We start from the raw sequence: 22,180 nt of genomic DNA, 5'->3' as shown, positions 1-22,180 counted from the left end.
CACTCGCCCTCGCAGATGGTCTCCCGGCTGAGCCAGTCGGCCTGGACATTGCTGGTTCCCTTGACATGTTCAGCCCGTATTGAGGTCAAGTTCAGTTCGGCCCACCTCAACAACTTCATTGCCTCTCAATGTAGGCGAGAGGACCGAGAGCCGCCCTGGTTGTTTAGATACGCCTTGGCCGAGATGTAGTCTGTTCATATTAGGACATGCTGGAACCAGATCTGAGGGCCAAACTGTTCTAGCGCCAAACGTATCGCTCTCAACTCCAGAAGGTTGATTGGGAGAAGTTGTTCCTCCTCCGACCATTGACCCTGAATGGGCGCTCCTGCCAGGATGGCTCCCCACCCTGATAGGCAGGCATCTGTAGAGATCTCTACAGCCACAGGAGCGTAGTAAACCCTGCCCTTTGTCAAGTTCTGCATACATGTCCACCACCTCAGGCTGGTGCGAACCAAGGCAGGAACCCTGAGAGAGTAGTCTCTTCGCTCCATGATGTGCTGCTGATAGGGTCTGAGAAAGCGTTGTAACAGTCTGGCATGCAGGCATACCCATTGGATCATGTCTATGCAAGATATCAAGAGACCCAGTAACTTGGCCAGGGTCATGAGGGAGGACACCGGGTTGCGTACAACACTGGATGTCAGTTCCTGAATTTTGATGGCCTTGGCTGATGGCAGAAAGAGAGCACTGCGTGTCGTATCAATGATCGCTCCCAGGTTTTCGAGCCTCTGGGACGGCTGGATTACACTCTTGGCCAAGTTCACGAAAAAACCGTGTGTCCGTAAACACAGTAAAGTTTGCTCGTTGTTCTGGATTGCTGATGCTCTGCCGTTGCCACGCACAAGCAGATCGTTGAGATACGGGTGAATATGGATACTTTGATTCCGGAGGTGTACCACAGGATTGATCAGAAGCTTGGAAAACAGCCTGGGTGCCGTGGACAACCCAAATGGTAGCGCCCGATACTGATAGTGATGATTACCCACACAGAAACCAAGGAACCTCTTGTGAGCTGGGTGGATGGGAACGTGGAGATATGCTTCCGTAAGATCTATTGATGACAGGATGTCTCCGGGTGACAGGTTCTCCGTGATGGACCGTAGTGTCTCCATGAGAAAATGGCGCAGCTTTATGAACTTGTTGAGAAACTTGAGATCCAGGATGGCTCTCCAATCTCCGTTTCTCTTGGGAACCAGGAACAAGATAGAATATAGGCCGCGTCTGCGTTCTGATGGAGGTACCGGTTCTATGGCTCATATCTCTAGTAGATGCTGTAAGGCTCTGTTCACTAGAGATTGCTTGGTGCTTGACCTGCTGATAGGTGAGACCAATGTTCCCTCTAAGCTATAGAGTCTTGTGAGCAAAAATTCTACTTTTTGAGCTACTGGCATTAAAGTTGTGAGCGAGTGATTTGGCTATTGCATAAATTAGTTTGCTCTGGAGCCATCCTTCCTGAGCTAAGACAGAAATGTGTGAGCTGGAGGCTAAAAACTGTGAGCTAGCTCACACTAACTCAGCTTAGAGGGAACACTGGATGAGACCAGGAATCTTTCTGGTGCGGTGCAACAGAATTTGATGGTGTAACCCTGGAATACAACTTCTACAACCCATGGAGATGTCCTCCACCTCAGTGGGAGAAACAGGAACTCAGAAGCGAGAAAAATGGAATGTGGAAAAACCCCAAGACTAATGGCTCTCAAGCAAATATCTGAACAAAACTCCAGAAGGGACAGTTATCTTTGTAGCTGACAAGAAAAACCAAGCCAATACATTTCAAGAACGGCACTTCATCACAGGCAAATGCATATATTCCTCTGGTTTTCTGACTTGAAACATCTGCTACTAAATCTGAATTTCAGGACTTAATTTCGTATCAAACCTAAGCTGCCACGTTCAATGTCTTCAATAATTTAGTTAGCATTTAATAGAAGAAAAGAAAGAAGAGATTGGATTTATACCCCGCCCTTCACTCGGTGTCTCAGAGCAGCTTACAAACTTCTTTCCCTTCCCCTCCCCACAACAGACACCCCGTGAGGTAGGTGGGGCTGAGAGAGCTCTTTCCAGAACTGTCCTTAAGAGAACAGCTCTGACAGAACTATGGCTTGCCCAAGGTCATCCAGCAGCTGCGAGGAGTGGGGAATCAAATCCGGTTCTCCCAGATTAGAGTCCACACACTTAACCACTACACCAAACTGGCTGTGTCATCTATTTAGTAACTTTTGAAGTTTGAATGGCTTAGTTTTACATAATAATTATAAATATGACTAGTGTTAAAAAAACTAAACTGCTGCATCCTAAGGGGCTATTCAATTTACATAAAAGATTGGGGGGAGGCATAACAGAAGTTTATCGACATTCATGGATTGGAGAAAATGTTCTCCTTCTCAGGGAGGGAGAACGGGGTATCTAATGATGTTGATTCAGGACAGCTAAAAGAAAAGTCTTCACACAATGAGTAATTCAGCTGTGATGGATGACTGCCACTAGCACTGAGGCTTTAAAAGGGAATGCAAGAAATTTATGGAAGACTAGGAGGGAAGCCTGCTGTAGGGAGAAGACAACGAACACTAGAAAGACAGGGGGGCCATCTTGCGCTTTCTCCCCCCTGCAGACCCCAGGGTCTGTGGGCGGCAACTGGATTCCTGGGCAGCCATGGCCGGGGGTGTCCGGGCTGCCTCGATGGGCATGCGTGCCAGCCCCCTTCCACATGCAGACTGTCCACCGGCGTGCCTCAGTGGGCTAGTATGGCTGCGGTGGCAGGAGGCCCAGGCTTGTCCCAACGAGCCCGCGGCTGGTGAAGGGGCCGGGTCGCCCATCTCATCAGATCGAAGTGAGGCCCTTCTGCCCGCTCCCCCCCCCCAGCCCCTGGGGCTGTCCTGCATGCGGCGGCCTCCAGGCTGGCTTAACAGGTCTTCAGCCGGGCAGCGCACTAGCCCCCCGCCCGCAGCCTGGTCGCCGATGTGGCTCAGGCCTCGGCGGCCCAAAATGGCTGCACCAGCGGGGTGCCCATCGCGTCAGAGTAAAGCGAGGCCCATCCCCCCTCTCTCCGCCATCCCCATACCACTGGGCCCTGCTGCGTTCAGTGGCCTCTGGGCCGCCTTGACCAGTGGTGCGCCAGCCCCCGTCCGTTCCATACGTGATCCCCGTCCGTTCACAGGCTGGCCGCTGAGTTGGCCAGGGGTGACGACGACCAGCGCAGGGGTGGGAGGAAGGGGCTTGGCCAAGCATCCAGCCGCTGGATCGTGCATTCCATCCGGCGGCTCCATGCAGAATGGCAGTTCAGGTGGCCAACTGATTTTGGCATGAATAGAACTTTGCCACTCCAAATCACTTTTATTAATGAGGAGAGATAGGTCCATCAGTGGCTTCTAGCAGTGATGACCTAAGGGAATCTCTACATCCAGAGACAGTAAACCTCTGAATACCAGTGCCAGGAGGCAACATCTGGGCCTCAGTGGCCAATTAGTCAGCCCTCCAGGTCAAATGGTTTGTTATGTGAAATAGGATGCTGGACTAGATAGACAATTGGCCTTATCGAGTAGGACAGATGAAATTTGCTGTAATGTAACACGCTGAAACCATTTTTTCACATGCTCCTTTTAAATTAAGTATTCTAATCATCTGAAAAGATAAAATATTGCCTAAAAGGTGTTCAATTTCCAATGGAAAAAAATACCCTGTGGCCAGGGGAAGAATGAGAGGAGATTCTCAGACTTTCAAGGTCCTCGTGTATCAGATCAGCAGAAACTTGTTTGATTCAGACACCACCATTGCTTATTTTAAGGTCTAGGTGTCATCAATAGCATAATCAGAAGCAAACTACTCACATGTTAAAGGAACAAACCATGAAGATTTGGGGAGGGGTCATTTTTGGATTATTTAAATGGCCAAACTAAGAAATTATTTGCAATTAATCATTTAGCACAAATGACAGCAGTTCCCAGTTTCTGAACTTAAAGTAGTAACCATCCCTTCTCAAGTCAAACATTATAATATTTAAAATTATATCACACAAAACTTTAAATGGCCAAAGAGTACCAACATTTATAATGAAGCTTCTATAAAGAAATTAAATCATTTGAAATGTTAACATATTTTGAATCTGAGGTTTTACAATTTAGTAATGCCTCCCAAATTATCTCAAAGATTAACTTTTAACACAAGTGTTACAGGCAGGTTGTTCATATTTGACATTCTAAGTTCCATGTATCTAATAATTGGTTTATTTTCTGATTCTTAACTGTATTACCACCATCTTTGTGAATCTAGCATGTCGGCAACATCTTTCAAATGCATCCACCTTGTCTTTTGCTACTCTTAAGAGGAACAAAAAGTATGGCAGATTATACCCTACCAGATGTAAGACAGTTACATCTGGTAGGGTATAACGAGCCTTCTTTCTGTTACTGGCATCTAGCCTACAAGAACACATGCCACAGAATATCTCTCAACATTGCTAATTTCATTTTAGTGAAAAACATAGAGCCTTGCAAATCTATAAACTCAGCAGAACAGTACATGGCTGGGCCCTGGAACAGCAAGTTTTTGTTACTATGGTCCTGATATAACAAAACACAAAGCGGGCACCACACGTTATTTGACGCAATCAAAATGAAAGCTATCAGAATTAAAGGCATACATCCTTGTACCAGTCTCTTCTCTTTAATTTATTAGATTTGTATCCTACCCTCCCTGCATAGCAGGCTCACGGTGGCTTTCATCATATACAATATATGTACAAATTAAAACTGTTAAAACTCCACTAAGATACAATAAAAATCCTATCATACAGATCAAATCAAGTATCAAAGGTGCAATCTATTATGAACTGGGGTCTGTTGATGAGGATACAAAACTGACTCACTGAGGGGAGGCCAAGAGAGAGGGGACACCCGCTGCCCTAATTAAAAGCCTAATGGAAGAGCTCCGCCTAGCAGGCCCTGCATGCAAAAGATCCCACAGGGCCCTGATCTCCTGTGGGAGCTCATACCACCACGTAGGGGCCAGGGCCAAAAAAGCCCTGGCCCTCATCGAGGCAAGATGGACATCCCTGGGGCCGGAGACCACCAGTAGATGTTGATTAGCAGATCGTAAAACCCTTCGGGGCTCATAGAGAGGCAGTCTCACAGATATGCAGGCCCCTGGCAGTATAGAGCTTTAAAGGTAAGCACCAACACCTTGAAACAGATCCAGTACTCAAGCCAGTGCAGTTCGTGGAGTACCGGGTGGATCGTCAAAGTCAACACCCTTGCTGCTGAGTTTTGCACCAGCTAGAGTTTCCGGAGCAGAGTCAAGGGCAGCCCCCTGTAGAGAGAATTATAATAGTCCAGTCCGGAAGTGACCACTGCATGACCACTTCCATTTAAGCTCCATGTACAAAAGTAAGAGCTGGTTTTGCACAAGTCATGACTAGGACAGTTTATTCAAAAGATACAATCCCAGACAAAGAAAAACAATCTGTTCAATATTCTAGTTTCCTAACGTCTCTGGGTGTTATTCAAAGAACTTAATCGGAATTTTAAAGTATCAACTCAGTCCAGGGGCACGTTGACCAAAATGCTGTCATTTAAACAGTTTGTTTGCTATTTGCTCACTTTTATATTTACACATTCTTGTAACAAAATTTAAGGGAGGAATCTTCCACTCAAACTTTATGGACATATTGCTGTACTCTAAAATTGGTAAAAGTTGCAAAATTAAACTCAACCCTAGATAAAGACTGTATAGGAAAACGAGTTACTACTCTAAACTTATTTTAAAAAATGGGAAGGGGGAACAATTAACCAGAGACAGAGTTAGGATGCTGGAACAGCTTTATCATATTGAACAGAAATTATATGAGAACATGGGACAAAATTTCAATTACTGTTTAGAATCAGACACAAAAGGATGAGGATTTTTTCCTTTTAAGGATCTTAAACTTTACAAGAACATCACTTTATATAGCTAGTGAATGAAAGGATGCCACCAAGCAAAGAAAAAAACTATTCTAGTGTAAAGCAAATTCTTTCTGACAAAAAGAAAATGTATAGCTGTGAATAATGTCCATGTTCTTGCCCTTACCACCTTCAAAACTGCAGAGCTCTATGCCAAATTATCATAACCAATACAATAGCCTTAACTTAAAATTAAAATATGAAAACCTACCTTTATGCTAAATTTATGTTAATTTTGTAGCAAAACTGTTTTATGGCTGGATGCAATGTGAACCACTTTTAAGAGATGCCAGCGGAGAAGAAGTGCTTAGTATCGTGAGTAAACAAAATACTGTTACAATTGGACAGTGATTCAGCCTTATTGCATTTTCTCTTGTCAAGTATAAGCGCTCAGGTGCCCATGACAAGGCTACAAGAACATTCTATAGGACGTTTATGAGATCCTATGAGATGGCAGTCAAATCTGCAAAGAAAAAGCACTACACGGCCACGATTGCATCTGCAAGCTCACGCCCAGCCCAATTGTTTAGAACGATTCAGTCTATTACTGCTCTGCCACAAGGCAGACCAAATGCTAGGGAATTGGACATTGGCTGCAAGGCCTTTGCAACTATTTCGCAGATCAAGTCTTGTTGCTCCGCCACGACCTCCCCGCCACAGTTGAAACAATGAGTGAACTCAAGGCTCCATGCACGACTTCTTGTCAGGTTTTCGATTATTTCAGTCTGCTTAGCCTAGAGGAAGTTGACAAATTGCTCCTAACTGTACCTCCTACCACATGCTGCCTTGACCTGTGTTTTTTGTGGCTAATTAAAGCGGGCCATCACGGGTTTCAAGGTGCCTTAAGGGAGATTATTAATAAGTCCCTCTTGAAGGGACTGTTCCCTGGGGTACTCAAGGATGACGTGGTTTGTCCTCTTCTGAAAAAACCATCCTTGGACCCGGCCGAATTGGCAAATTACTGGCCAGTCTCTAACTTGCCCTATTTGGGCAAGATAATAGAGAGGGCTGTGGCAATACAGCTACAGAGCTTTTTGGATGATGCTTCCATTTTAGATCCCTTCCAGTCCGTTTTCGCCCAGGCCACGGGATGGAGACAGCACTGGTCACCCTCACAGACAACCTCCGGAGACATCTGGATCAGGGTGGATTGTCAGTGCTGTTGTTGTTGGACCTGTCAGCAGCATTCAACATGGTCGACTGTCGGATACTGATCCACCACCTCGCCAACATTGGAATTCAGGGGCTTCCCTTGCAATGGCTTGCCTCCTTCCTCCACGGTTGGAGACAAAGGGTGGCATTAGAGGAGCAGCTATCTCAAAGGCACCCACTGGAATGTGGAGTGCCCCAAGGGGCGGTGCTTTCCCTGATGCTATTTAATATCTATAAGCGCCCCCTTGCCCAGATTGCCCGGAGGCATAGGCTGGGATGCCATCGGTATGCTGATGATTTGGCCTGTTGTTGGGCAGTCAATTTGACTCTGAACCAGAAGATATGGACCAGGCATTACAAGTTGTGGCTGGATGGCTTAGACTGAGCCGACTGAATCTAAATCCGACGAAGACGGCGGTCCTGTGCCTGAGCCAGGGTGGGCCGATGGCAGGGATCCCACTCCCAATCTTTGATGGGACTCCATTGTTGCCAGCGCCATAGGTGAGGGGTTTGGGAGCGCTCTTGGATGCTTCCTTAACAATGGAGGTCCAGGTAGCAGCCACTGCCAAGTCAGCCTTTTATCATCTCCGGCTGATCAGGCAGTTGGTTCCCTTCCTCAAACACATCCACGCAACGGTCACCTCGAGACTAGACTACTGTAATACTCTCTACACAGGGTTGCCCTTGTCACAGATTCAGAAGCTACAGCTAGTGCAAAATGTGGCGGTCAGGCTTTTGTTGGGCCTTCCTATGCAGGACCACATCCAGCCTGTGCTGAAAGCATTGCACTGGCTACCAATAGCATACCAAATCCGCTTCAAGGTGCTGTTTCTTACCTTTAAAGCCCTTAATGGTGAGGGGCCAACATACCTGAGGGACCACATTTCCCCATATGTTCCCCAGAGAGCACTGCAGTCAAGGTCCCAAAATCGACTGACCCTCCCAGGACCTAAAGACGCCAGGCTGGCTATAACCAGGGCCAGGGCCTTTTCGGTGATGGCTTTGTACTGGTGGAATGAGCTCCCGTAAGAGATCAGGGCCCTGTGGGTCCTTATGCAGTTCCGCAAGGCCTGCAAGACGGAGCTCTTCCACCAGGCCTTCAACTAGGAGCCGCCCCCCAATAATTGCGAGCGCTGCTCTTCGGAGTCACCAACTACAGCCTGAGCCAGCTACATAAGAAATAGAACAATGAGCAGATCAATAGGATAGGACACTGACCAAGCATCATATTCATTATTGTTAGAGCAAAATGTACTAGCACTTTACACCAATTGTGTTTTTAAAAGGTTTTATGATTGTTTTAATGCCTATGTGTTTTAATTCTCTGTAAGCTGCCCTGAGTGTGCTTCAGAGGGTGTGTGTGTGTGTGGGTGTCTAAATTTGATAAATAAATTTTAAAAAAATTAAATCAGGCACTGGCAAGTTTAACTTTCCCCCCCACCACAGAGAACAATGGAGGGGATGGGGGCAACCTGTTTGGGGGCCCGTAGAATTGGACCCCCTGGTCCAATGTTCTTGAAACCTGGTGGGTATCTTGGAGAGAGGCTCCAGCAGCTACCCTGTGAGTTTGAAGCCTCTCCAGCAAACCCCCAGAATATACCCTATGTTTTCGCTATTGACTTCAAAGACCCATAGGATATAATGGGGCCAAAATTGACATTAGGCTGACCGAAAGACTCCCAAATTGGCTTGTATTGCCAAAACTGACATGCGGAAGTCTTTCTGCCAGCCGAAATTGATTCTGCCCAATTTGGCCGATTCCAAATCAGGCCAAATATATATTTTCTTGCACACCCCTAATCCCAAACATAGCCTTTTTGATGGTCAAAGGAAACCCCTTCCTTCATCTTTTACCAGTGGAAAAGATGGTTGAAACCAACCCTTCATACTTCCACTGGGAATTGCTGAGAGATGCTACAATAAAATCATAGGCACCACAATGAAATTTGTAGTAGCCATGCTGACCTGGGACTTAAGATTTGTCAAGTACCTGATTTACATCAATAGCTACCCTCATCCTAAAGACAAGCAATATGTCTTCCAGGATCTTCCAACAGAACTTGTCATGTAATAATTCCTGCTTTTAAGTAACTGTGCAACATGTTCATGAATCACAACACTGTATCTGCACAGATTTTCTTCATCATCAAGCCAGTATTCCCTTCTATGAAGCCAGATCAAGAATTTTGGTGGTACGACACATATTTTAGCTCCAAAGAATATACAATTGTGTCAGCATTACAAAACAAAAGATTATGAGAAGTCCCAAGCATTATTCAGTTCTTTTAGGAAAGACTACTGTGAAATAGTTTGTGCCGAAGATTCACATTAGGTAAAGGTTCCTTTGCTCGAAAGCCAGTCGAATCCGACTCTAGGGTTACGGTGCTCATCTCCATTTCAAAGCCGAAGAGCCAGCACTGTCCGAAAACGTTTCCGTGGTCATGTGGCCGGCATGACTAAGCACCAAGGCGCACGGAACGCTGTTACCTTCCCACCGAAGTGGTACCTATTTATGTACTTGCAATTTCTTGCTTTCAAACTGCTAGGTTGGCAGGAGATCACATTAGGATACCACTAACGTCATTTGATTCAGCTCATAGAAACTGTGTTATTCCTTATTTTTTAAACAAGAAACTATTGTTTTAAAGGCTGTTCTACAAAGCTGGTTCCCAAATCAGTGGTTTTCATCCTTCAGGAAACTTTTTCCACATTAGAAAGGAACATTTGCACTTACTGTGAAGGTTCCTTCTGCTCTGAGGGAGGGCATCTTGACATGGATATTTCCCATCTGTTCATCAAGGAGGCAGAACTAAAATTCTTCCTGTCTCCTGGGCAGAGTCACCACAACCCTCAGTTTGGTAACTCCCAAAGCAGTATCTATACTAAGGTAAAGGTAAAGATTTCCCTTGCTCGAAAGCCAGTCGAATCTGACTCTAGGGATGCGGTGCTCATCTCCGTTTCCAAGCTGAAGAGCCAGTGCTGTCCAAAGATGTTTCCATGGTCATGTGGCCAGCATGACTAGATGTCGAGACGCACAGAACGCTGTTACCTTCCCACCAAAGCGGTACCTATTTATCTACTTGCAATTTATTGCTTTCAAACTGCTAGGTTGGCAGGAGCTGGGACCAGAGACGGGAGCTCACTCTGTCATGCAGCACTCGGGTCTCGAACTGCTGAACTACCAACCTTCCGGTCTGCAATTCACCATCTTAACCACTTGAGCCACCACAGCCCCTAAATCATTCAACATTTTAGGAAACAGAAAACACAGGACAGGAAAGAAGATGGCATTAAATGGAGAAAACAGCTTGTTATCCCCCCATTCAAATCAGGGTGGAACAAGATGCCCTCCCTTCCTCAGAGCAGAAGGAACCCTCATAGTAAGTGCCAATGTTTCTTTCTCACTCTGAGGAGGAGGGCATCTGGACACAGGACATCCAACAGCAGTTACATCCCCTGTTGGGTGGGAAAATCAGTCTACTTGCAGCACTTGCTGTTATATCCTCCTTTTGAAGGCTCTGTCAGCTAAGCAAGGATACTCATTTTGTAGGACCTGATGATCAATAGAGATGACCATATAGCTGCCTTAAAAGAGTGTTTTATGAATTTATGCTGTACGACTGATGTAGATCCATAGGGCTCTGAAGATATAGCATGTGCCACTCCTTTTCTTTGGGGTGGAATGGTTTAGGGCAGAATGAAGCCAATGATTTCCTGGGAATGGTAGAAGGACGTATAGCCCTTTGGACTGTTGGATCCATTCTTAGGATCACTTGACCTTGTAAAGAACACAAAGACTTTTCCTGGTAACACTCCTGATCCCGAGACCCTTCTGGCCGAAGTCACAGCTGTCAAAAACAGACCTTCATTCTCAAGCACTTTAATGGAACTTCTCTCAGAGGTTCAAGTGGAGGTTGAATAAATGCTAACAGGACTACATGTAGTGGCCAAGAAGGAAATCTATGGACAACTGGAGGCTTTACATGAGCTACTCCTTTGAGAAACCGGACTATTTGAAGATGCCTGGATACAGAGCATCTATCAAACTCTGGGACCACTGTAGCCAGAGCTGCCACTTACCTGTGTAGCATATGGTTGACACCATTTGCAGGAACTTGAGAATACGGTGTAACAAAAGGGAGAATGGGTCTACGTGCTTCCATTTGCACCACCTAACATATGCCTTCCATTAAGAGTTATACATTCTTGATACAGAAACTCTTCTAGATACTAGAGTGATACGATCCTTGCAGAATAGCATAGTCTTTAGAGTCTTTCCCCCTTTTTTGTATTTTTTCTATTTGGATGTGCGAGTGTGTGTGTACCTGGAAGTCATGGTGACCTCTGGTGACTGACCCCTACTGGGGGCATGGAGGATATTCAAATAGGTGGCTGAATAAAGCCTGCCTCCACCTACCACCTCTGGTATTTCAAGAAGGTTTCCCATTCAAGTACTTGCCAGAGTTGACCCAGCTTAGCTTCTAAGGTCTAATGAGATTGAGCTTGTCTGGGCTATCCAGGTCAGGGCTAGAATCTTTCCCTTTCAATTCCCATGGAGTCAGTAGTGTAAACATGCTGCGTCTGGCTGCCCAGACCAACTGGAATCTGCCAAGGATTTTCTACTGATAACTCCACTGATGCTGAAAAGCAGAGTCTGAGCAGCTAATTGAAGGCTATACAGATCAGGGTTACTTTTTTCTGTCTCAGTTTCCTCAGCACCTTTGTATTAGCAGAATAGGTGGAAAGGCTTAAAAGATGCCTGGTGGCCAGGGGGACATTAGAGCATCTGTTTGCTTTGCTCCCCAGTTTACTGTAGTGGTTAAGAGCAGCAGACTCTAATCTGGAGAACCAGGTTTGATTCCCCACTTCTCCACATGCAGCCAAGTTGGGTGACCTTGGGTCAGCCACTGTTCTCTCAGAGCTGTTCTCTCAGAACTCTCTCAGCCCCAACTACCTCACAGGGTGTCTGTTGTGGGGAAAGGAATGGAAGGAGATTGTAAGCCACTCTGAGACTCTGAGTGAAGGGCGGGATATAAATCAAACTCTTTTTCTTCCCCCTGTCTAGAACCTTAAGATGAAGCCCGGCACATGGTGATTAAGGTCTAAGGCAAAGAGGTTCACCACTGGGTTGCAGAAGCATTTCACAATCTGTAGGAATATCTCCATCTTGAGACTACTCATTGTTGTTCACTTGTTTTCTGAGTAACCAGTCCGCTAGCACATTTTGCTCGTCCTTGATGTACTCTGCTGATATGGATTTGAGGTTCCGTTCTGAACATATGCTCCATGCCATCTCTGTGCATATGGTCGAAGACTTGGACCCCACCTTGCTTGTTTATGTAGGCTTTCAAGAAGATATTATTTGTTCTTCTTAAGACATGATTGCTCCTGATCGCATCCCAGAACTTGAATAGGACCAGTCTGATTGCCCTGATCACAGGAAGGTTGAGGCTTATCTTTCTCTCTACAAAGTTCCAGGTCCCTTGTGTAGGTCTTCCCTGAGAGATTACCCCCTCCAGCCTGACAGGCACACTTCTGTAAATATCTGGATTATGATGGGCTTTATGAAATCTTTGCCCTTGGTCAGATTGGATCATGGGGTCTCCCATGCAAGGCCCTGTCAAAGAGGGCAGGTGAGAACCAAGGGAATTTCTGTCATCTGAAGGATCTGCAGCTGGAAAGGTCTCAGGAACCACTGTAGGGAACTGAAATCTCACCCAACGAACTGAGTGTCCAGGCAAGTGATCATCAGACCTTGCAGCCTTGCCAGTGTCACTACTGATGATTACCTGGGTATCAGTTGTCTTGTGATGTCTGACATTTTCTGGATGTTCTCTGGCAGGTCCGGCCTGTTTACAGGGAAATCTGTTGTGATTCCCAGATGTTCTATCTACTGAGGTGGAATTAGATTGCTCTTGGCTGAACTGATAAGGAATCCATGGCAGGCTAGGTATTGAGTGGTGGACAGAAAGTCTGCATATGCTTGTATTAGGCTTGGAGATCTGATCAGCAGGTCATCCAGGAACACACAAACATGGATTCCCTGATGACAGAGAATAGCTACCAAGGTCATCATCACTTTGGAGAACTCTTTTGGGGTTGGCGCTAGCCTGAAGGATAGGATTTTGAACTGGTAGCATATCTTGTTGTAGGCAAATCTCAGGAACCTGTGATGAGATGGAAGAATGGGAATGTTGAGATATGTCATGGTGAGGTTTATGGAAGCCATAAAATCTTGTAGGTGAAGCACTTCCATGAGAGATCTGAATGTTTCCATTCTGAAGTGCTTGTGGTCCAAAAATATGTTAAGTACTTTAAATCTTGAATCACTTACCAGTCCCCTCTTCTCTTGGGGACTGTGAATCAAGTAAACCCCTGATGACATGTCACAGTTAGGGGCCTGTTCTGTAGCCTGGATGTTTACTAGGTGACAAATGGCTTCCACAGTCGGCAGGTTTGCTCCCTTTGTTTGCATTTTGAAGGTAAGGAAACCTGTCTAATGGGAAATATTTCAAAATCTATCGCATATCCCATTTTTATTATTTCCATTACCTACTGGTCCATGCTGAACAGACTCCACTGGGAGGAAATAGGATAATCTTCCTCCCACTTGCGGGAATCTGGTGCCATGTTCTCTTTTATTGGGGCTTATTTTCTTTATTGGAATTAAACGGCTGAGGTTGGGGGTCCCCCCCCCTTCAATATGGAAATATCCTTGTCTATTCAAGGTGGAGTGTCTTTGGTCACCCCTGAAGTACAGCAGAGTATGGTGACTTCAAAAAGAATGAGAAAGGCTCTGCCTTCTATCACCTCTCTTGTAAGGTCTAAGCATGGCTTTCTTCTTATCCTTGGTTTCTACCAGGATGTCATCCAGGTTGTCTCCAAAGAGTTTTTTTCCCTGAAATGGAAAGGACTCTAATATTAGCTTGGAATAGTAATCAGCTTGCCAAGCTCTGAACCACAGGCTTCTATGTGCTGCTACTGCCACTGCCATAGCATAGGAGAAAGAGTACATTGTGTCCAGAGTGGCATCAGCCATAATTGTGACCACTCTAAGGAGCCTTTGGCACCTGTCCTGGTCTTTGTGCTCTCCTCCAGAACAGGTGAACTAGCTTCCTAGCCCAAATGATAGAAGCCATCATGTATAGAGATGATGTGGCTGATGCTCTAATTACAAGGGCTGAGGCCTCATGGGATTTTCTGAGAGCGTAATCTGATTTACATTCCAGTTGTTCACATAGGAATCCGTCCTCGTCTTTAGTAACCAAGCCCCCTGAGAGGAGACCTATGACAGAAGCATCTACTAACGGAACTTGTAAGAGATCCATAGTGTGGTTAGGCAAAGAATAACATTATTTTTTTTTTTGCCAAACCCAGGTTGCTTATTAGAAAGAGAGTATGCCCAGTCCTCTTTCATTTGGTCCTCAAAGAATTCTGGAAACCACACTACTTTTCCCCCACACTAAGAATCTAGGTGGGAAAAAATCCTTGTTCCTTGGGGTTTGGCTTTAGGATTGGTTCCTTCTTCCCCAGCTTCTGGGGGCTCTGAGAGAGATAGTACCTTGGCTAATAGTATAGCCCTCTTGGTTAAGAAGACGTGCAGCTTGTTCTGGCACTTATCTTCTCCCCAGACATTTCCCCATTTTCCTTACTGTAAGAACTGTTGAACTTCCCTCAGTCCCAACAGGAGGGGGCTGGGTCACCATGAGAAGGGCGGGGTCTGTGCACTGCCATATTTATATGCTGCTTTAGCTAGCTAGGGCTGGTGCCCTGCACTCTGGCCCTTATCTGAGGAATCCTCCCCACTTCCTCGCCTAAACAGTCCGGGCATGTGTGTGATCTGGAGGACCTTGAACAATATCTTTTCCAGCTCCCACGTAGGAAAGATGCGGCCTGTTTTTGCAGGGACTGGACTTCCTCAAACATTGCATGACAAAGCCAGCTTGCTATCTCCAGAAGGCATCCAGAAAATGGGGATTGGGAGAGGAGGCATCTCTACCTTACTCTATGGTGATGCTCCATCGTGACTGCTCAACTGTGGCCTTGAGCGCTGAGCCCAAGCATCCACCACGTTTATCAGCCTGGAGGATCTTCCCACCTGAATAGGCCACTGCCATTGAGGCATCCTCCAAGGGCATGGTCGAATTGTGTGGCATGCTCCTCTCCCTGCCTTTGCTTGTCAGCCACTGGCTGTTCTTCCGTAGGTCTATGTCTGCTTGATCGCCCCGGGGAATAGTCCCTTCCTCCCATTTTTGGATGGACAAGGGGATCCCAATCTTCCTTGGTACTGAAGCCATCTGAGGCTTTGTTGACGTTCTGGATTGCCTCAGCCCCTTCGCCCTCAGAAGCGGGTGGCAAGGAGCAGGCCAAAACAGGAGTATAAAATAAAGAAATGAGAAGAAATAGGTAAAAAGCATAGAAATAGGAGCATTAGGTGCCTTCTGCTGAGTTGCTGAGCAGCTCCTGTAAAAGCCTACTCTCCCTAATGAGACGAGAAACAAACAAAGTAGGTGACTCTGCCCAAGAGAAAGGAAGCCTGGAACAATTCTGATGGACAGATACATCAAGATGCCCTCACCCTCAGAGGGAGAATGACTGCTCTAAGCACTGTAGGAATCTGGAGTATGTTCTAAAGTGTATATAGGAAGTACTGGCAGGTTTGCTGGGCTTTTGTGTTATGTGTTTGCCCTAACAGTCACCCAACATTATCACTATTAGGAAGCTCATAAACAATTGCTGATTTTAGAGGAATCTTAGCATGCCCTGAAAAAATTTCAGAACAACTTTATGTCAACATTCCCTTAAGCAATCAATTGGGATAAAAAAAAATGCAGTTATGTTTCTAATCTACGGGGATATTCAGTAGATCTCTGCTGCAGCAACTCCACTGATGAACCAACTAGCTGGTATAAGGAGATTTTATCTTTTTGGTATCTTACCCGGTACAAATAGCACACATTAAGAATTTAAACCCTAACTTTGGAGAGGCTGTTCTGAGAAAGGAACTTATCTGCATTGTTGGTTGTATTGTTCTAAGATATATGTTTTTTGGAAAAGAATTTGAGAAAGCATTCATCACATCACACAAACCTCTATTCCATTTAAACCCGAAGTTATACTGTTAAATGATAGGGAGGAAATTAAGATATACACTGTAAACAACATAAGAATAGCTATACTATTATATGCTGCAAGACTGGTAACGGCAACACATTGGAAAACTGAACATACTCCTTCTATACATTTATGGTACAACAAATTATGGTATATCTATCTAATGGAAAAAAATTCATGTTCTATTAAGTTTCAATGTATGGAAAAAACCAGAATATTGTATTCAACTTGGTCACCTATCCTTGAATATCTGCAACAACAAGGGGGAAACTCTAGAAGACATTATTAATATGGACCTTGATTACTGAAATTACTGTGTCTAGTTTAATTATTATAGTCGTTATTAATTACGGTAAGTAAAAATTTAGAATTATTTTGGTACAACTTATTGAATGTGAATGTTCCAAGTTATTTATTGTTGTTTTTGTTATTTACTTAAAACAATAAATTGTATTTGGGGGGGGAAACTAGCTGGTATAAGGCTATGAACTCCTTCCTTTCTGATATGACTGCCCACAGTTCATGCACCTAAGATGAAAATGTTACAGATATCTACAGATTTAGATAGCTCACAGGCTGATAGATTAAAAAAACAATTAAATTACTTTTCCCTACCACTAACTGCAAACCAGTGTAGTCATTAAGAGTACTGGATTAGGAACTGAAGCAAGTCTGAATCCCTACTCTGCCATGGATGCTTGCTGGATGGCCGACTGGATGACCCACAGGGCAGCTGTATGAATAAAATGGAGGAGAGGGGAATGATGTAAGCCACTTTGGGTCCCCAGTGGGGAGAAGGTGGGGTATAAATGCAGTCAATAAATACTACACTTCCATCTATGTACCAAATCAAAAGGATAAATAGCCTAATTGTTGCTGCTGTTCTATCTTTGTGACTCCCGTTTCCTAGCATAGTTGAGGAGTTTTATGACAGGCAATCATAATACCCCCTATTTGTTTAACCCTATTTCTTATAACAATGTATTCTTGCCCACCTGAAACCTTCGAAATAAAGTGGGAAATAAAACAAGTTTAGTTCCATGTGTGATGAACTTGCATTTCATTTATAACCTGCTCCACCCACAAAGGCCCAGGACAAGCAACATTCTTTTAATCAAAACCATTTAATACAGAAGACAAGTGGCAACATGCAGAGGGTGGCTCCCATCCTGCTGTATCCTAAGCAGGATAGTAACTAACATCTCACTCATATACCTTTGCTCTCCTCTATTTACACACACACCCCTTTACTTCACTGGCACCCTGCCACCATACCCTCACATGTAGCAATGCACCTTGCAACACACATATCTGTAAACTCATTTGCTCTTGCACTTCATTTGCAAACATACTCAACAGTTTATTACATTTATACTTACTACCCTCAAATATCTCCCTGTTCACACAGATTCCCCTATCCTTTATTTATATTTACTACACTATTCTATGGTGGTGTAAACATACCATGGATCCTCATGGCAATCCATTGGTCTTTAAAAGGACAATGCTTCTTTCTAAGAGTTTAAGCAATATCTCAGTTCCTGCTGTATCTAAAGTTACTTATGCATCAGGATTGCCAAAAGCCATTGAGGGTCCCCTACTCACATCACCCAGACCCAACTCAAAAATTATATGAAAAGAGAACACTACATGGCCATCTCCATGGGCTGCCAGAATTTTGTTCCCCTATTCCCTGCCTTTTGACAACCCGGCCCCCAATTACCTTGCTGTGTTGGCCCTTTTCCTCTGATAAAAGTTGCTAGGAATTATTATTACTTCAAAGGGGGACTTCGTAGTTTGGGCAAATCAAGGTTTTGAGGGATTATTTTTTTCACCCTGTAGAAAGGCAATTCCTTCTCAAAACAGCATTTCAACAATTCTTTAGTTTCAAATGTTTCAAGCCATAAACCAGCTATTCTTATCCAGAGAATTACTTTAACTGCTAACCCATAACAGTACTAGTAACTCAGGAGTAGTAATCTAGTTGCAGAGCACAGCTAATGTAAACTGGAAAAACGGTGGCCTTTATGACAGGAAAGAAGAATAAGTGGATATATATTCTGCATGGACATAATGTGTGCACTGTATGAACACAGACCTATTGCCTCTTTTCTCCACTGGGTGCCACCTTGGTGGAAGCTTGCTAACACACTACCAGATAGGGGCATGTTTTGTCCCATCATAATGCCCCATTCTACATTTCTCCCCCCGCCAATCAGAAATGAAGAACTAGACATTTGTTTGAGAGAAGGTTCTACTTAAGGAAAGCACTGGGATGGGAAACCAGTCCTATCCTTGGCAATCCCCCCCCGAAGAATTGCTAACTGCAGGCAATTTGTTATTACCATAACAGAACTCACTGAGTCGCATATATACCCCCATCTGCCAATTCCTGCCTTATGTTTCAATTCTTGGCTACACTATAGTGTGATAGAACTTGGGGAACTGGTTTTGCTTTTACTTAAACTACAAATACTATATACCAAATTCTCACCACAAGCATTGTCCTCCGGTTCCCTTTATGCTAGGTAATTATTTCATTTTGCTTTACCCATTTAGTGTCTACATTCTGATCCTGCTGGTTAGATTTATGTAATGTCTCCTAAAGAATACAACCATCAGCCCATAAGTCGTTGTCAACAGCTCAGTCTGGATGTAAAGTTTCCAAGTCTTCAAACCACGCTACCACTGGCTCCTGTACCCTCTTTGCTTCCATGGCTTGCAATAACCAGTTTGCCATTACATCTTCCTTAAAAGTTAATTCTGATCCAGACTTCACCAAATGCACTTCAAATCATGGTTTACACACAATCCTGGTCAGCATTAACTAGTTATGTCAAATCCAGACAAACAACGGTTACAGCAAGTCACAGTAGGAGCATGAGAGAGAATCCATGTGCAAGAGGACATGAGTGGCTGAGCCTAAGACATTTTCTACCTGTTCATTTTAATGCCGTATGATGTACATGCAAACCTGCTATGAATATCCTGTGTGCAGGATTACTGCTGACAGCATGATATTGCAAACACCAATGATTTCATCTGCATTCGGTTATAAACAAGCCCTACATAAGCGTGTTCACAATTCTAATCAACATCAACAATGACAAGCTAGACTTATCTTTAGAGGAACTATTGGTCAATACCTTAAAACACAAAAGATTCAAGTGTTTCAGCTAACTGAATCCTCCTCATGCATGGGTTCTGGTCAGCAACTACAAACCATCATATATAGAAATTACCAATTATAATATCAATTTGATTTAACCCCTGAAAGCTGTTTTTTCCTATGCATGCTATAATACACATTGGTAATAGGTATACGAGTGTACTTTAAGATGCACTGGTGGGCATTCCCTATCGATAACACTATCAGCAAGGAAATGTCATCAAATCATTACCAAGCCTTGCTTCCAGTGCATTTTAATATCTATACTCAAGAACACCAGAGTTTACAGCAATTTGATCAAGGTAACAAAACATGTACAGAGTCAAAACATCTCCAGGCTTCTCCATGTACATGCTTATTGCTTTTAAGGCTGATCTCTGAAATAATGAATGCAACTAAACTTTATTTCACTCATAGGTTTCAGGCAACATATTCAATCTACTTTTCCTTCTACTGACACTAAATTATGCCTAGAACAAGGCATCTGAGCGCTGCTCCCTCCCACACACACTTAATCTACCTCCTTGGTTCTTCAAAGCAACACCAACACTGTTCAACGAGTGCATACAGATCTTTGCATAATGGCATGTACGCATAGCTGTTAAGATGCACAAGGATCCATCAGTGGGGGCATTAACCCACCAATATTAAAAGAAAAATACAGCAGAACATATCTGGCCCTTCCAAGAAATGACTAACATAACTTGCTAGCCTTAGAGATTTCAAAAACCTAGATTTTGAGGCTTCTATTTTTATGGAGGGGCATCAGAGTGAGCAGCAATGACAAGTGCTTACCCTGCACCCCCCCAATAAGAAAATGGAAATTGCTGCATAGCCTGAAAATATTAAGGGACCCAGTATTTGCAAAACCTCCACACTTTCTAAATGTTGCCACACTTTCTAAATGTCTCTGAAAAGGCCAAAAATATACACACCTTATATCTACCGCTTTCACTACCTTCCTTCTACAAGTCACTTCATGCTCCTCTATCCATGAACTTCCCATGGTCAATCCTCAACTGGCATCAGGCACTCAAACCCATTTCACTCCTACCTGTACTGAATCAAACACACACACACGCATATACCTATTACAGCCCATGCCCCAAAAGCAGCACTTCCAAAGCCCACTGCACTCCGCTCCCCTCCACACATGCTGCATCTTACAGTTCTTGCTTCGCTACACGGCCCTTGCTCCTCCCACCCCTCTAGCCCTCCCGAAACCACGTCCTTCTCCCCTCCCTCAAACTGAAGATGAACTTCCAGTTTCACTCTTTTCTTCTCCGAGTAACTACCTAGGCAACTAAATCCTGCTTCTCTCGGTATTTTTCTAAGGCACATTCGAACCTGCCTATGGCTGCAGTCCCCAAGAAGCGTTGCTGAAGAGCGGCCACCGTTAAAAGCAGTTTGGAATTATGATCCCAGGTTTGCGCTACCATTCTGTGAACGACCGGGGACCCCGCCACCCACCCGTGTGTTCCTTTCCCAGCACCTTTAACCGCTGGGCCCAGAAGGTGCCGTTTAAGCACTGCTGAATTACAACTGGAAAGGGAGCTGAAAGAAACACCACCCTCCGACCTGGGAGGCCTTCGTCCCTAATCCGCGGGATGCCTGGCAACTTTCCGCACTTCTCCAAGGCGACGGAAAAGACACCCTACAGCCACTCAGGTGCGACTTCTAACTGTCCCCCCCCCCCCTTGCAAGTTGTAACGCTCGAGCCGCGGCACTAATAAAACCCCACACGTTAGGCCCCACATCCACCACCCACTCTGAACTCTTGGTACTCTTCCCACTACTTTCTTTGAGGAAGAGAGAAGCGGGGCGCCGCTTCCGGTTCCCCACACCCAACATAAATCCAAATCCATTTCCATCCTTCCCGGCTCAGCAAGCTCACGCCGCCCAGACTCACTCACATGGTGAACGGCGTCAACGGCTCCGGCTCGTGCTCCGTTATCTAACTCTTTCCTTTCCTTTCTTTCTCCTCTGTCTCCGTCTCTTCGAAGGGCTCCGCCGGGGGAAACGAAAGCGGGACGGGAGGACTCTCGGCAAGGACGAGGCGGCTGCGGCTCCTTCTCAAGGCTCAAAGGCTCAGGCCTGCTACCCACAAAGCACCGCGCGCGCGCTCTCCGTCCCTCTTCAGTCAACGGCAACTTCCCAGGGGCTAGTGACGCAGCAGAATACCCTCCCTTCACCACCAACTAGCACCACCTTCCCACCAACTCGCAACGTGAAAGCGCATGCGCTTTACCCGCCAACACCTTTACCGCTTCGCTGCCTCAACGGCGTGCATACCAGCGCTGCCAGGCCTCTTATTAGTGCGCGTGCGCCTTTACCCCCTCCCCAAACCACCGCCTCCTGCTCCTTCTCAATGCGCGTGCGCCTTGTGTCCTTCGCGCACGTTCTCAGACTACTGTTCAACCCACAAGTTTGCGCGTGCGCTTTGCCATCTTTCGCGCACGTTCTCGCTCTCTCTAGATTTTTCAGGCTCAGAGACAAAGCGCATGCGCTGAACTAAATGTCCTGATCAAGTTACTAGTTCAACCCTCCCCCCTGCTATTGGTTGGAGTTTAGGCTGTAATCCAGGACACGTTTTAAATTCTACGAGTAAGCCTCGTTTAACATATTGAATAAAACAAAAGCGGGTCAGTTCAGTTACTCAGATTCTTCTGGAGGTTTTAGTACAGTAAACCGGTTTACTAGTGCACCAGCTGTGAATTGTATATTCAGATTACATGCTTAACTTTGCTTTGAAATAAACCCTATCGTCACCCTTCAACCAATCCAACTGTGAGGGCTGCTCAAGAGCTGC

The 22,180-nt window shown here is 45.1% G+C and overlaps 1 protein-coding gene across 1 annotated transcript in view; it reads right to left on the bottom strand.

The window, feature by feature from the left end:
- The window catches only part of PTGES3 (prostaglandin E synthase 3), a 29,817-nt gene extending 8,072 nt beyond the window's left edge, over positions 1 to 21,745 (bottom strand). The window contains exon 1 of the mRNA XM_015423657.1: positions 21,285 to 21,745. Coding sequence (XP_015279143.1) covers positions 21,285 to 21,286 — 2 coding nt within the window. The 5' untranslated portion in view covers positions 21,287 to 21,745. The remainder of the gene's footprint in view (positions 1 to 21,284) is intronic.
- Between the last annotated feature and the right edge of the window lie 435 nt (positions 21,746 to 22,180).

Source organism: Gekko japonicus, unplaced genomic scaffold (assembly GCF_001447785.1).
Source record: "Gekko japonicus isolate JY-2015 unplaced genomic scaffold, Gekko_japonicus_V1.1 scaffold33, whole genome shotgun sequence".
Classification (NCBI taxonomy): domain Eukaryota; kingdom Metazoa; phylum Chordata; class Lepidosauria; order Squamata; family Gekkonidae; genus Gekko; species Gekko japonicus.
Note: the sequence above shows the minus strand (reverse complement) of the source record. Positions and strands in the feature narration are given on the sequence as shown.